The sequence below is a fragment of the Daphnia pulicaria genome, chromosome 1 (assembly GCF_021234035.1).
Source record: "Daphnia pulicaria isolate SC F1-1A chromosome 1, SC_F0-13Bv2, whole genome shotgun sequence".
Taxonomy (NCBI): domain Eukaryota; kingdom Metazoa; phylum Arthropoda; class Branchiopoda; order Diplostraca; family Daphniidae; genus Daphnia; species Daphnia pulicaria.
Window position 1 is genome coordinate 19,580,789 of NC_060913.1, and position 13,490 is coordinate 19,594,278.

Genomic DNA, 13,490 nt, shown 5'->3' on the forward strand with positions numbered 1-13,490 from the left:
ACCTTCCGGTCATCCGGTGGAACTTTGGCGACAAAGAACTACACTCTCCTCTTATACGTAACCGAAAACAGCTCGCATACTGTTGTCGGCCACATTTCGCGTGTGTTTAGGAATCCCCGAGAAGGAGGGAATGAGCGAAGAAGGTATAGATAGGCTATATACTTCTGTACCGAAAAAAGAGAAAAAAGAGAAAAAAGAGAGAAAGGTTGGGCAAGGAATTTGAAAAGAATCCCAACATTTCCTCGCGAGCTCGTACGACTGCGTTCTTAATTGGCTCTGGAATGTGCCCATTTCTTTTGCTTCCCTGTTGTTATTTATTTTCATTTTTACCCCCCCCCCCCCCACCCCCATTTCCGTGTACTCCTTGTCACTATACCTTAGAGCTATATGCACCGCGTTCGAGTTGTTTTGTGAAATTGGCCGCGGCGCTGAGAACAATAACCTTTGCAAAGCAAACCAAAAAAGAAAGAAAGAAAGAAAATGGATTCCCAGTGACCTGTTGAGAGAAATTAAAGGAAGAAGAAGAATGTAAAAATCAATGCGAAATGTAAAGCGGAGCGAGACGTTCGCTTATAGGAAATTCAAATTGTCAAAAGCTCAGACTATAAATAAACCCGATGAAAAATAGATCGAAAAGTATATAAGGTAGACGCGGAATAGAGTCTCTATAGATCAATTGATTGATGGAGAGAGCCGCAGAGAAAGAGAGAGAGAGAAATGGGAAAGTGAGGGGGAGCCAAGCCATGCACACAGCACAGCAAGTGTGTGTAGTGAGGAAGAAAAGGGAGCCGCGGAGCAGAGTAGAAGAAGAAGAAGAAAGCGCTTGCGCCGGACGTATACCCACAGAGTTGCGGGGGCGGTTGGGGCGCTCGGCGCGGGGCCTGCCCTTTTTCTCCCTCCGTCTAAAGACGTCACCAGAATTTGACGTTCGACAGTAGCAATTTGTCGCCCAAGAGGAGAGGTGTGCGCAACGAGACGCCTTCTTCCTTTTTGACTTTTTCTTTTTTTTAACTCGTCGCCCCGAAAGGCCCCAAGAAGAAGAGGAAGAATTATTCGCATTTGTGTTTGTTTCCTCTTTCGAAAAGTCGAAAAGACTTGTACTCTGGTTCAGTCCAATCTGTGCTCCACTGGATATATCCATGGAATCGCTCGCCACCATCCACTTGTGACGCATTCCACTTCTCGTTGGCTGGTCGAAACTCGTACGACCGAAAACAGATCTCAGCAACGTTCATCATAGCGCGTGGCTTGTGTGAACCACCCGATAATCTATTGCCCAGCACCTATCAACCGTCTGTCCATCCGTCATTCATTTATCCATCCATCCAACCAATTAACCAAAACAACCATCCATCCATCCATCCATCCATCCGTCCGTCCATTGATTTAGTGAATCATTGAAGCGCCCGAGACGACGCCGTATTTCTAACTTTGCACTTTCGTTGTTTCGGTCAAACGCCAGACGCAGCACGCACAGCCACCGACTGCTCCGGTCCACCCCCCTTACACACAGCGAAAGGAGAAAACTGTTCAGCAGCTGCGTCTGCCAGCGAAGCCCATTGCGAATTTTCTCCATCAGCAGCGTTTCGGCCGGAACGAGACTCGAGAGAGTGGGCGTCAAGAAAGGCAAGAAAATCAGCGGCTGTTGCAAAGTAAAGAGACGGGAAGAAGCATTATGTTCTGAGCGTGAAAGAGATAGAGAGAGAGAGAGAGAGAGAGGCTATCGTTGGAAATCGAACAGACAGACAGACAGACAGTTGCATTTGGCATTGCTTGTGTATAGAATGGCCGGAGGAGAATGCAAGACGCATCAGCACGGCTGCAAGCTATCGCTCTCACTGCTTCGCTCTTTCCGCATCATCAGCATTCGTCAAGTGTCGATAGCTTAATTGCACACGGCGACGACTGGACTAAATAACAAGCGAGTGAGTTTCATCTCGTATATTTAGACCCCCCTCCGATCTTTTCTTGCCCGTTTCATCCAATCTACAGTTCGCGTCTCTATCAAAAAGAATCGAATTTTCAGAAAAGAAAAGGACCATTCCATAAAAAAGACGACAGCAATCAGCCGATCCATTTCAGATTTCATTCATTTCATTCATTTACTTCGCCGCTCCGTAATTAACTGGGCGTCGATATCTGGCGTTGAGTTGAGCAGCCAGCCGCCAGTGGAGGAGAGGAGCGCCATGCATCCGCCCGTGTGTAATAGCAGCAGCAGCAGCAGCAGCAGCAGCAGCCGCCCGTCAATGTTGCGCCCAGCAGCCATGCGATCGCGTCGCGACGCAACAACGAGAAGCAGTGCGGCCCTGGTGGCTTTGCTGGCCCTGTGTTTGTGTGAGGTTGGATCTGTTCTAGTCGCCAAAGAGAGTGCCGCCGTCCAGCAGCCGGGTGCCGGGGTCAAATCGATGCTCTCGCCGGCAAATGTTCAGCCACATCAGACGTGGCAGCAACATCCGGAAAAGGAGCGCTCGGCTCCACGCAGCGTCCGCCGGAGTCAGTCGGCCGGCTGGATCCAGTCGGAGGAGAACCATGATCATCCGTACGTCCCTCACAGCAAGGCCTCGTCATCTCAGCCATCGTCGTCGTCGTCGTCGTCGTCGTCGGCCACATGGATTGAGCCGCTTCTTCGTCAGCAATGGGAGCCGATGAGCTCGAGCGACGAGCCGGAAGAGATGACTGCGGCCGGATCGAATGATGTGATGACGAGCGAGGCTGTCGCCGTGGCTAAGCCGGTCTCTTGGCGTGACAACGAGCTGGTGGCCCCGTCGAGCGTCGACCAGGTAGACGGGAGCAAGAGCGGCGTCCAACAACTCAACTGGCACGAAGCACAGCTGGCCCGCCTCCACGGATTGGGACCGGCGGAAATCGCCGCTCTCTCGACGTGGCAGCACAAGTTGAGGCTTCATCCGCTGCCTAATCGGCTGATAGCGACGACGGGCTGGCAGCACCAACACCATCAGCCGCCATCTTTTTCGCCCAGAAATTTGCTGCCGCTCAATGGTGGCAGCCACGGCCCAAAGTCCTCGCTGCACAGCCAACAGGTCCTGACGCCATTTGACGACGACGCCGACGTCCCGCCCGGCAAACTAGGCGGCAACGGCGGCAACGGCGGCAACGGCGGCGGTGGCCACCACCCATTGAATCGCCTCCAGTACGTCCAGCAGAGCAACCAGACGCAGCCTGACGAGAGCCAAGACAATTTGCTACTCCTGCCGCTCTGGCCCAAGCGCTCGACCTCCGACATGAAGAAATCCGACAGGGAGAACAACAGGAACCGCAATGCAGCCAATAACCGCAAAGAGAAGAGCGAGGCCGCCAACGCCGGACAGGTGCCCGGTGGCAAAGGCAATAAAGCCAAGGGCTCCCGCAAGCAGCAGCAGCAGCAGCAGCACTCGCAAGATTCCTCATCGTCGCATCGCCCGTTTTCAGGTGCGGCGACGGGAGCTTCGGCCCTGGACGGAGCGGCCCTGCAGCAGCACGAACACAATGGCCGGCCTTCTGGAGGTTCGTCGCCGACGCCCGACGTCAATCGGATGAACCGCAATCTGGCCACCCAGTTCCTGTTGCGTTCGCCGAGAGAAAACCGCCAGTACGACGTCCCAATTATCGGTAAGCCAATAATAAACAAGACATAACAACAAAAGCAGCCGACGCGCTCCTGCGGCTCCATATGCTGCGGGGGTCCATTAAAACGCTGCGGCACTTCAAAGGGTCGGGGGCCAAGAGTTTTGGGCAAGATAGAGGGGGGGATGGGGGTGATGCTCTCGTTCGTGTGGGAGTTATTTTTGACGGCAATGGAAATTTTCAAGCGCTGATTGCCTGCCAATAGAATCTGCTAGTCAATCAAGATGGCAGATTGGCCCGCAACACAAAGATGTAATGGCGCTAAAAGCAAAGCGACCTGATTATCTTGGGGTTCTCTGTTCTTCTCCCTTTTCTGATTTGAGCTTGAATGTTACTTTTGTTCACTTTTGTTCAACCCCCCTTTCCCCCCTTGCTTCCCTTTCAACTTGAAATCAAGTCTACAATTGAGTCAAAAGGAATATAAGAGACTCAAGTCTAAGAATGAATTTCTCCTTCGTCTTGGTTCGTTCTTATCCTTGTTCTTATCGTGTTGTTGCTGTTGCCTATACACGTCACATGAAACGCCAACTCCAGGAAATAGATGGGGAAAGTTAAGTCGTCGCGTGCTGATGTGTGCAACAGCCAGGAGCAGCAGCAGCAGCAACGTTTGAGTGTTATTTTCACATCCAAGTAAGACACACCCACCAACATGCCACCCACACCCTATAGACCTCCACACAGCATTTGACGCACTCGGCTGCATTTTCTTTCGTCCATTGCGTCGATTGCGCAATTCATTTCCACTGGCGTTTGAATGAATGGCGGACGTGTCAGACGTTTGTAACGCCCACGTCGACCGATCAAACCAATGCCAAAGTCCCCCCCCCCTCCCTTTCCTCTCTGTAGAAAACAGCTTAGAGAGAAAAACACGACGCAGTTCATTAGACTGATAGACTATCGGCGAGCTGGCTCGCCGTTTACACGATCGCCGATCATTTGTTAACTGTTGATTGCCATCTGTTAACGGCCGACAACGCACATCAAAGCAACATCGCATAGACTCAAACGAGAAAATCTGAAAAAAATAATATCTGCTGCTGGGCGGTTGAAATTTGAAAATACCAAACCAACCGAATCAATAGCAAGTGTTTGTTGGCAGAGAACTGCACCTGTAATGGCTGTTTGATAACTACTCGTCAAAGCATATATATATAGGAGGAGGAGAAAAAAAAAAGATAAAAAAGAAATCATCTTTCGCTCTACACTACAAAGACGCGATGACGCTGGGGCGCCGAAAATGCTGAACGATCCCCGGTGCGGTTGTTTCAATAGTTGCGCCGTAAATACATCGACGTCGACGACGACAGGAGCAAGGGGAGAAGCCCATAGCCCGCTGCTATATACTGCTACAGCTACTATAGCTCTATAGCTAGCAGCAGCAGCAGCGATCGTTTTTATTTCTCTCTCGTTTCTCGTTTGTTTCTCCTTCGATTTGTTTCTTTTCTTCTGCCCCCGCCCACCCCACCCACCCCGCTGTTCCCTCGCAGTTCCCTGCTGCATGTCTCCTTCTCCCTCTCCGTCGTTCCCCACTCCCTTTCTCGATCGGATGACGTCAATCCATAATATGAACTGTGCGTGGATCGCTCTCTCTCTCTCTGCTCTCGTCTCTCTCTCTCACTCGGCACAGCACACACAGCGCACAAGGACAAAACTTCGTTACCAGTTCTATTACTCTCCCGGCTAAGTTTAACACTCTAGTTTTTTATTCATGTAGTAGACTACGCAGCTCTAACATACAGTAGGTTTGAAAATATGACACATTACGCGTTATGTTTTTTTTTGTTCGCTCTCTCTACAGTTGCGGGAGAAGAGTTGGGAAAGTGGGTGGAAATGTGGTTTCCCTAGAAACTAGGTATGTATACAGCTTGGCGTGTTGAGCGCGGAAAAACGGACACATTTAGTGAAACACTTGGTCCGTCGACAGGCTGACATGACTTTGGACATTGAGCGTCCCCCGTCTACTAGCGATTCAACAGTCAAACGGGATCGATATCGCCGAGCCCAATAATAAAGTTATTGCCAGAGAGCTAGCCATGTAGGAGAAGGGACGAGGAGAGGGAGCGAGGACATTGAAAGTGAATTGCGTCTGATTATTATCCCCGATCCTGCTGGGTTCGCTCGTAGATGTCGAGTGCGTTAAATGATCGATAATCGGCGAGCCAAGTTCCTTTTTTTTCTTTTTCTTTTTTTTTTTTTTTTTTTTTTTTTCAAATGGAAATGGAAAATGCAATCGCTATAAGCTCGTCTCACTCCAGCGGCAACTGTTTGAACTTTGCAAAGTTGGGAGTAGTAACAAGTTGCAGAGAGAGAGAGAGAGCGAGAACTACCGCGAGAGGCTATAACACACACACACGCAGTTAGAAGGGAGTATACTGCAGACACACACACACATAGCCAAAGTGTGTGTGTGTGTGTGTGTGTGTGTGTGTGCTTGGAAGGCAGCCAGTTGCCGCTGACGTCATTGGCATTTCGCTTCTCTTCCGTTAACCCCCCGTCCCGGTTGTTTTCCACATTCTCGTTATTGCCATTCTGGCTTTTTCACAGCTCTCTCTCTCTCTTCTCTCACTCAGTGTCTTCAACACTCGTCACTCGGCTGTCTCGTTTAGCCACACAGCTCCTGCCTCATCGAACGGCGGCTATATAAATGTTGCTCCTTTGAGTGCTTCAGCCTATAGCAGCAGAACACAGTCTGATACTCCAAAATGGCTTATTTCTTCCCACCCAATGAATACGCCTTCCATATAGGTCTCAACGTTAGATGGCACGCATAGAGAGAGAGAGAGAGATCTACACTAATAACCTGCCAACCATTGAGACCAAGTTTCAGTGCCCCCAATGTCAATTCGACAACTTACTTCGCTTGCATCAGCTAGCCGGCGTTGAAACTATACAAGTTGAGTCCATTGGAGAATCATGTTGACCTCTTCGCCATTTGTCAACACGTCCTCAATGGACTGACCCATTTTCTGATATTCCAACAGCAAATCGAACTCTAGCAAAGTAGTACTCCCTCAAGGTGCACTGCGCTCTAACACTTTCTATTCATATCATAACGGTCTCCGCTGGCCTCCGCCTCTGCTATGCCATTGAAACGGCCGAGGAGTTTGACATTAGTCGGCGTCATGGAATAACCGTCATGCAGTGGCCGTTATACATATACTTGTCTCAGATCAAACGATTGCGTCATTTTCGCATTTCATTCAAACGAGTTAGACGTACAGCCGCCAATGTCGCTCGAGATTTATCAGCAGGTCCCCGATGTCACGATTTGTGTTGACAAGAAGAAAAACTATAAACAGACGAGATCAAGACGTGTCGTTCAAAATGTTTTCTCGACGAGAATTGGGGGGGTAGTATAGAAAAGTCACTGGGTGGGAGTTGAAATGGCGATCACTTTGAGCTGCTGAGACTGTGATGTACCGAGAAGAGAAGATGTAGAGGGGGCACAACGGCAGGCAATCGGAGCCGCGTATAGCTGCTGCGATAGGAGCGACGAAAAAGGAGGGCAGCAGCGTTTTTGTCGTATGCGTGAAAGCTTAAGGGGGCAGGGATGTGCGTCATGGGTAGGGCGATCAATATTTAAATCAAATTGCCCACCCGCCACTACCCCAGCAAGTCTTGGGTCTATGGATGTTGACTGGTTCGAGGTACTCCCGTATAGCTCTTACCGCCCGGCCCCCTTGTCGTCACCGACCGCATTCGAGTGCGAATTTCCAGGCTGATATTATTCCCTTTCGGTTTGGATTGGATCGAATTGACGACGAGGTTCGAGTCGATGATCGACGTCAATCAACAAATAGCAAATCATTCATCTCGTCATTCATCTCAAAACAATCGACATTTCCATCGACTGATGATTTCATTTATTTTGAATAGCCTAATTGCTATTTGATGAGCTGTTGGTCCTGAAATGTCGATTCTTCGCCTTGTGCCCTTGTCTTGTATGAAACGTGAGCGTGGGCCGTTCATCATTTAGCCGCTGTTGCGGGAGATTAGCGGGGAGTCTGTTTCGGCGTAATGTTTGTTGTTTGTCTTCTCCCAAATTTGTTGGAAGAGAAAGACCAAGGTCAAAGCAGGAGCGTTGGCTGCGTTGGCGACATAGGAAAAAGGTCGGGCGGAGCTCGGAAGGGCAAAGAAGAGAACATGGAAGAGCCTAGTCGTCGGTATATAGACGTATACGTATATAACAGTATATAGAGCTCTCTCTCTCTCTCTCTCTTTCTCTCTGTGTGCAAGATAAAAATAACCGTGGGCGGACGGAAAACTGGGAAGCAAGAGAGAAAGAGAGAGAGAGAGAGAGAGAGAGAGGGGCTACAAAGCCCCAAGAGGGGGGACACCGCGCCAACCAAGATCAATACAAACTGTTGGTTGAATCTTGCGTCGTCATCTCTCTCTCTCTTTCTCTCTCCCGCTCTGTCCCGCTCCCTGTAACAAGCGCGCGCGCGCAGCACAGCACTAGCTCGCTCTTCCGCTGCCTGGCTTAGACACACACACGCCTCTACTTTTATTTTCTTTTATTTTCTTTTTTTTTACTTTTTCTTTTGTCTGTTATATAGATGTTTGACTCTGGCTACACACTGTAGAAACACGTTTGAAATGTCAGAGATCGCCCGTATTATAGACGTTGAATCGCTTCTTCCTCTTCTTCTGATTCTCTATATTTAGAAGTTCAATGCAAGAGATCTCTCTCTTCAGCCCAGCTCTACCCGAGTCTATATACACGCAGACGCAGAGTCAACTCATTAACTCTATCATCAAATTCAAGATGGCTACCTGCCTTCGATAAAGCCTGTGTGTATATACACACGAGTGGAAATGTCTGTCCTCCTTTTGAGTCAAATACGACAAGCTCGCTTGCATTTGTTTACCCTGCAATTGGCCCACTCATGGGCAATTAGGTCATTGACGGTGAATAAGTCATGGGAAACAATGGGGCTACAAATCGAAGAAACGTTAATAGTCAGCACAGCACTAGGATGATAATTCTTTGATTCTTTTAGTCATTCCAAAATCCACGTGTAGATTGTTCTGCAATCTCAGCAGGTCACCACTTACTTGTGAGTGAAGGAGGTGAACCTTATCTATTTGCCTGTAGTACGATCTGTCGATCCTTTTATGACTTATTACTACATCATATCAGATTGCAATTTGTTAAGTACCGGTAGCGCCTTTTATATGGCACCACTGCGACTTTCGGTTGCAGTGTTCGTTTGTTTGTTTTCAACATAGTTTGTCCCGTGGACAACGAAAACTCTATCACGGACGAAACGCGGAGTTACGTAATGGCGGATGACCGTAAAAAATTCTGAATGCCACGCAACCCGCACAAAGGTTGCTTCAAAACGAAATTGTCCTAGAAAACACAACAAAAGAAACACAACAAAACACTGTACCCAGGGGGATAACTCGAATAAAACATATCTCATGATTACTGCAATCATATTTCGGGTTACACAAGCCAACATCAAGAGAAATCAACAACACAACAAATGTTTTGACTTTGATCCGAATTCCCTGCTGTCTGGTTCCAAGGATTGCGTCGGATTGCGTCTTCATTTGTTTTTCATCTGGTTGAATATGTCGCAAATGAAAAGAATATGGTATTTATACTAGATTGGTGAATCAGAGCTAATTAGACTTACTTTAAATAGACCAGACAGCCTACATAAGACAAACAATGGTTCTGCCTATAAGTCTGTTTGTCTACTGTTGAATTGTCCTAGAATAACAAGAATGTCTTACAAGATTCAAGACAAGGCAAGCGCAATGAAACAATGGGCCACTCACTTGCTGCGCTTCCTCATAATACAACCGGAAAATTGAAATCATGGCCTTTCACCCAATTGTATTGAGATATTTATTTTTTAAAAGAAAACATATAGAATTTGATGATGACTAATTATTTGAATTAAAACCATAATTTATTTTTTTAAATTTTTGCCTGGTTGCCGAGTAGAGTGCCCACCTGCCGAAGACGGAATGGAGCGCTTTGCATGTCCAACGCCGGATATCGTCGGGCGCTACCGATGCATCGACGATCACGTTCTTTGTGATGGTTTCATCGACTGCCCTGGCGGCGAGGATGAAGATGGCCAAGCTTGCATGTTCTACAAAACGGTATGCAAAAAACAGTCTCAGTTTCTTTTATTTGATATACAAGATCAGTTGGGTCATTAGCCATTATGCAACCCAAATTAATATATGCAATCTCTTGGTATGGGTTTGTGGGTGTCAGTCCAAAAAATCATATGGGAATGCAAATTTAAATGTCATGGGAGTAAAAACGGATTCTTATATTAGTGAAGCTCCATTAAATTTCAAATTTGATATCGATACATTGAATGCATTGATAGTCTTAACTAATAATGCGTTGTGTCTTTGTTTCGTTGTAGATGAAAGCACATTTGGATCTGGTGGCTGACGCTCTCTTACGATGGGTGAGGGGTCGCTAAATTGTGGAAGTGAGTCTATCGGTGTTTCTCTGGTTTGATCCGAGCTAACTACTGCACCATTCGTCTTTTACTTTTTCTCTACACACCACTGGACACATAAAACTATATCTCTTCACTAAACGAAAAAGATATTCTAAATATTCTATATGTACAAAACAAAAAACAAAAAAACAAAATCGGAAGATGTGTTTAGGAAAACTGTCCTATCATTCCCTCATGTTCTCATATCCCTCTTACGAATCCACATCTAACACACACACACACACACACCTTTAAGGAGAAAAAAGAGAGACATACGTATACACAACTATAGACACACTCTACACACTGACACGTCTCACGTCATCTAAAACACGGCACTGCATAATGAAGATAGGACCGGATTAGGAGTGAATAAAATGCACGGAAAGGAACGCTGAATCATGTCTGACTCAGGGAATGAACAAAAACAAAAACTAAACAAAACTATGGCCAACTCACGTTATGTAAACTCAATAAAAGCAGACAAGTACCAGTTATACTTAGAAGATCTCGATCCCTTCGTGGATTTCGTTTTAGACACCGGAGAGATTGGCAAGTTGACGGAAAGAATTCAAGAAATAAAATAAAAAGAGAGAAAGAGAAAAAAAAAAACAACATTTACGTAGGCCTTTTGAAACATCTGTTTATATTCCAAGCGTTGTTTAATTGCAATTGGGGCAAGATCTGAGCCCGTAAACATTAGGTTTGGTTATCCGATCCCTGCACGCCTGGTGGGAGCCGCGGGGCTGCGATGGGATCGCCCTTTCCGCCTGTTCACGTCGTCCTTCTTCCAATACATTCTGAATCGTTAATAATTTTGGGGCAATACTTACGCTTTTTACGCCTTAGACCCGATCCAATGGCCGATCCCTTTTCGTCACTCTCTAGCACCATTTTCCTCTTCTATTATTATTCTGTATATCGAATTTACCAAGAGCAACAAAACAAGAGATCGCACATTGCTTCACGTGGTATACTTGTTCTTATTTTCAAGAATCTATTTTCATTCCAGAAGATAAACTTCATTGAATTTCTCTCACGCCACGTTAGTCAAATAAAAAAAAGGGGGGAAAGAACAAGAGGCAGAAGTGAAAATGAAAAATTCAAATAAAAAAGAAAAAAAAAGTAAAAAGCGTGATATCTATACATCTTGCTGACAATCTCCGCTTCGTTCATGTTCTTTTCGTTCGTTGTCTTAGTTTATTCACAAAATAATGTCAGTTTTTTGCTCCTCGTGTTTTCATTATTCGTCTCTCATAATCCGACTTCGATTAGAGTCCGTTGAAACGTTTCGTTTACAGACGCTGACAATCCGTTCACCAGCATTTCCAATAACGTTCTTGATTTCTTTATTAGTATGATTATTATTATCCAACATATTTCTGGTGCGTCGAGACAGCTTTTTGATTTCATTGTAGATCCTCTTCAACCGAAAAGAAATTCGATTTATAAAGAAAAAGTGACACCAACAAATCATGGACGACTTATATTCCATAAAGATATGGTCGGAAACATGGTAGATTTCTTCGTCTCTTCTTTCAGAAAAATTGCTGACTCGGCAAAGGAATGAGCCCTGATTGAACCTATATACATGCAGCCATCAAAACTCGCTTTCCTTTTTTGGCTGATGAAAGAAAACAGATGAAAAACTTAAACTTAGAGATATTGTTCGAAATTTGGCTATCTCTCCCTGTCGTGGCGAAAACTCGGGCAATATTACTTCGGTTTCAGATCTTTTCATCTGGGAGAATCAAAGCTTTTGACCCAAGGCAGATGTCAAAGTCTCGACTTGTGGCACCATGAAACACACGTTAGCCGTCCATAACAGATTTTCAAAAAGGTTCAATTAAATACCGTTGTTGAATCAGCAATTGTGTACTTAGAAGAGTGTTGAATGTTTTCCTTTCGCCAATTTGAGCAGCTTGCTGGACGCATTTTTAGAGGAACAACATATGATTCTTCTTATATGTAGCTGTATAAGAAGTACATGATTTAGTCATCACTCGATCATTTCTTACAACACAGACGATAAAAACATATTGTATGTAAAACACCACCAATTCTGATACTCGTTCTACATATATATAATTCTAAATATATATATATAAATATATATTGGTTATGCTTTTCACCTCTATTCATTCCTTATCACTCAAAGTCAACAAAATATGCCAACCAATTCTTAAATGGAATTGGTTGAGTTTACTTACCCATTTCAATCGTTCCATGCAGTACTCAAATATTCCGGAACTCTGTTTTCAGTGTGAATTCCCCTTTGGTCCTCTATCTTCTTTTATTTCCCATATATATATGCATATAAATAAATATATAAATATATGGTTGTGATCTCCAGTGAAAAACAATTTTACGCTATCAGTTTTTTTTTCTTTTAACTTTACTAATCGGAAGTTCGCTGCTCCACGATTCACGCAATTCATTATAATAGAGATAAATATGATGAAGGTATATACTACAAGCTGACTACAAGCAACGGATTGAGAACCAAGTTAATTTGAACTCAGCAGACAACACTTTCTCACTGATGTAACCCCTCAAATTGATTCAGACTAAAATATCCAAAAGATTTGACTTAACAATAATGGTGGACTGAGTCATGTTGCATGTTCTTATCAGTGTTGAAGCAGTTTGGGGTAACCATTGCAAATATATACATAACACGTAGCTTTTTTTTCTTTTAAACTTGATCTGTTAGCCGCAACATCTTCTGTCCTATCTCTGTTGCCTTGGATTTTCAACCGTTCTGCAAAATGTCGTCATCCTTTCCGAAATTCTTCTCGATGTCATCATATATTGCGGTCAATACAAGTAACAGTCAGATCCTCATGAACAGAGCGCAAACTTGAAAGACACATTGCTTACCGTATACAGGCCTACTTACACAGACCATTCTATCAATAAGCTATAAGCGCATCTAGAGAATATTATCCAACTGTCTCAGATGAAGCGTGTGAGAGCTGCTCTACTCGGATCTACTGACAAAATAACCCCAAACGGGATATGATATACATATTTTTCCTTTTAAATCTAGCTCCAATGAATTTTTTCACGAAATAAAATATAAATTTGTGAAGTTCAGAAACGTGCGCATACAACCGTATCGACCGACTCCTTCAGATCCGGGAAAGTATTCTTACTGGGGCTAATAAGATCTCTTTCACAAAAGCAATGCTTCAATAAGTTCGAAAAAAGCGCGGAATTTTTTTTAATTGATTTTTATTACAGCCAGAAACTATATACTGGCTTTTTTTTTTCTAAACGGTACGGATACGATACTGTGTAGACGTTGCAGACTTGCAGTATTTAAAAATGAACTTACTTCGTTCTTTCTTTAATTAGAAAATCCAACATAAAGTACGGTAAATAAAGCTGCAA

The 13,490-nt window shown here is 45.0% G+C and overlaps 1 protein-coding gene across 1 annotated transcript; it reads left to right on the top strand.

The window, feature by feature from the left end:
- Positions 1–939: 939 nt before the first annotated feature.
- LOC124321209 lies at positions 940–12,949 on the top strand. Its single transcript, XM_046784115.1, has 3 exons — positions 940–3,609; positions 9,581–9,741; positions 10,017–12,949. The coding sequence occupies exons 1-3, from the start codon at positions 2,187–2,189 to the stop codon at positions 10,074–10,076; spliced, it is 1,644 nt and encodes a 547-aa protein (XP_046640071.1). The 5' UTR covers positions 940–2,186; the 3' UTR covers positions 10,077–12,949.
- Positions 12,950–13,490: the final 541 nt, after the last annotated feature.

Coding starts and splice junctions, on each gene's coding strand:
- LOC124321209 (XM_046784115.1), top strand. CDS start 2,187: ATGCATCCGCCCGTGTGTAATAGCAGCAGCAGCAGCAGCAGCAGCAGC. Junction 3,610..9,580: donor GTACGACGTCCCAATTATCG/GTAAGCCAATAA, acceptor GTTGCCGAGTAG/AGTGCCCACCTGCCGAAGAC. Junction 9,742..10,016: donor CTTGCATGTTCTACAAAACG/GTATGCAAAAAA, acceptor GTTTCGTTGTAG/ATGAAAGCACATTTGGATCT.